This window comes from Juglans regia, chromosome 13, assembly GCF_001411555.2.
Source record: "Juglans regia cultivar Chandler chromosome 13, Walnut 2.0, whole genome shotgun sequence".
NCBI lineage: Eukaryota > Viridiplantae > Streptophyta > Magnoliopsida > Fagales > Juglandaceae > Juglans > Juglans regia.
Genome location: NC_049913.1, coordinates 8688195 through 8689886, shown reverse-complemented (window position 1 = coordinate 8689886; position 1692 = coordinate 8688195). Strand labels below are relative to the sequence as shown.

Here is a 1692-nt window from a genome sequence, read left to right as displayed (position 1 = left end):
TAATAAAAAGGCAGTAATTTCTTTTAAAATCAATGGTAGAGAATGAGATTAAAAGAAGAGAAGTCAACCCTTTGACAGGTATATGACAGTTGATGCATCCATAGAATTAGTTAAACAGTAGCCTCTGAACTGTTCCCACAAAATCAAATATGGCAAACATCTACAGAGCTGAAGGCATCATCTCACCGTCCCCCTCATTATATCTCCGTACATATCATCTATAAAGAAAATTAACAACTAGATGACTCGAGTACTACTTGAAGAGCCATGCGTACGGACACCACTACATTTTGCCGGAAAAAGTTCTATCCCTTAACCATCCCAGCCATCATTGCCACGAGTTTCCTGGCCCCAATCACACATAATTTGTTTTATTCTTTACTCTTTGATGTTTTTTCCCCTTCATATGGGTGTCAACTACGATAGATAGAAAGATTGAAACCATGCCAGTTAATGCAAGCTTAACTTTCACCTTCCATTTCTCTATACAAAAGAGAAATTTCAAATACATTAATAGTTAATACTCCATGCAATATCCAGTACTACACAAGTTAGAGATTAATCAGCTCTTTATATCAAAGATTAGTGCAGGAAAATCAACGTCAACAAGACACTAATGTATCTGACGTTGGAGATCATAAAAATCAAACCCGCTCCATCATTTTCTTTCCTCTGTATGTATAAATTCCAAATTCCTGGGGGGGTCTAACTTGTTCTGTCACCCTCAGAGCCAGAGGGCTCCAGCCTCCTTGAGAAGTGGGACTAGGGTCCCATTAATGTGGGAAGCCATGACTCGGTCCATGGCACCAATCAGCTTCCCTCCAATGAAAACCACAGGCACAGAACCAGGAGAGTTTCCGAGCAGCCTGACCAACGCCCTCTCGATCTCTTTGCCTCTTGGGTCCTGGTCCAGCTCGTACACCGTCGGGTTCACGCCCATACCACAGAAGAGCCTCTTCACAGCGTGGCACATGCAGCAGCTGCTGACGCTGAAAATCACCACCGCGCTCTCGGAGGCCAGCCTCACCACTCGTTCCAGTGGGTCAGGACCAATGCTCCTCACCGGCATATAGTAACCCCACGAGTACTCAGCAGCTTGGTAATGCATTGTTCTATTAAATTTGACTACGAAGCAGTGAAACAAAGATTAAAAAAAACAAAACTTTAGACGTTGGACGCAGAAGAAATAAGGTCAGGGAAAACAAAACAACACTCGATGAAAAACGTTGGTGTTCGGTACTGTCCAGATGGGAGTGTAAATGGGTGGGGTTTTATAGGAATTGGGTAGGAGAGGGTAACAGCGGTAAATAAGTGGAGTTTGTCTGTAGTTGTCGCAGCGCGTGCGTGAAGGATCTCGTGGTTTTTGCTTCAAGAGGATTGTTGTCTGTACTTAGTAGCGCGCGAGGTGTAGATAAGGGCAATATGGATTACTCCAAACAGTAAAAGCTATAAAGTGTGAAAAGCAGGGATTATCAGCTATGGAAGGCGGCTACGGATGGGCATTTGTATTTGTCGACGCTGAAGGAGAACCGAACCGTACCATGAGACTCCGTTTCGGAGCAAAATGGTGCGTTTTGAAGTTTCAGGCGCTGGCGGAGACATGGGCACAGGCTTTTACAGGGAGAGGGTTTTTAATAGACGGCTGTGTCCGTCCTTGTTGTCGGACCCTAAGACCGAACCCTCGGCCTCTGA

At 44.6% G+C, this 1692-nt stretch overlaps 1 protein-coding gene across 1 annotated transcript; it reads right to left on the bottom strand.

Moving 5' to 3' along the window:
* Window positions 1–524: 524 nt before the first annotated feature.
* Window positions 525–1226, bottom strand: LOC108984360 (glutaredoxin-C1-like). The gene has a single exon (XM_018956289.2). It carries the CDS (start codon window positions 1106–1108, stop codon window positions 725–727), a length of 384 nt encoding a protein of 127 aa, XP_018811834.1. The 5' UTR covers window positions 1109–1226; the 3' UTR covers window positions 525–724.
* Window positions 1227–1692: the final 466 nt, after the last annotated feature.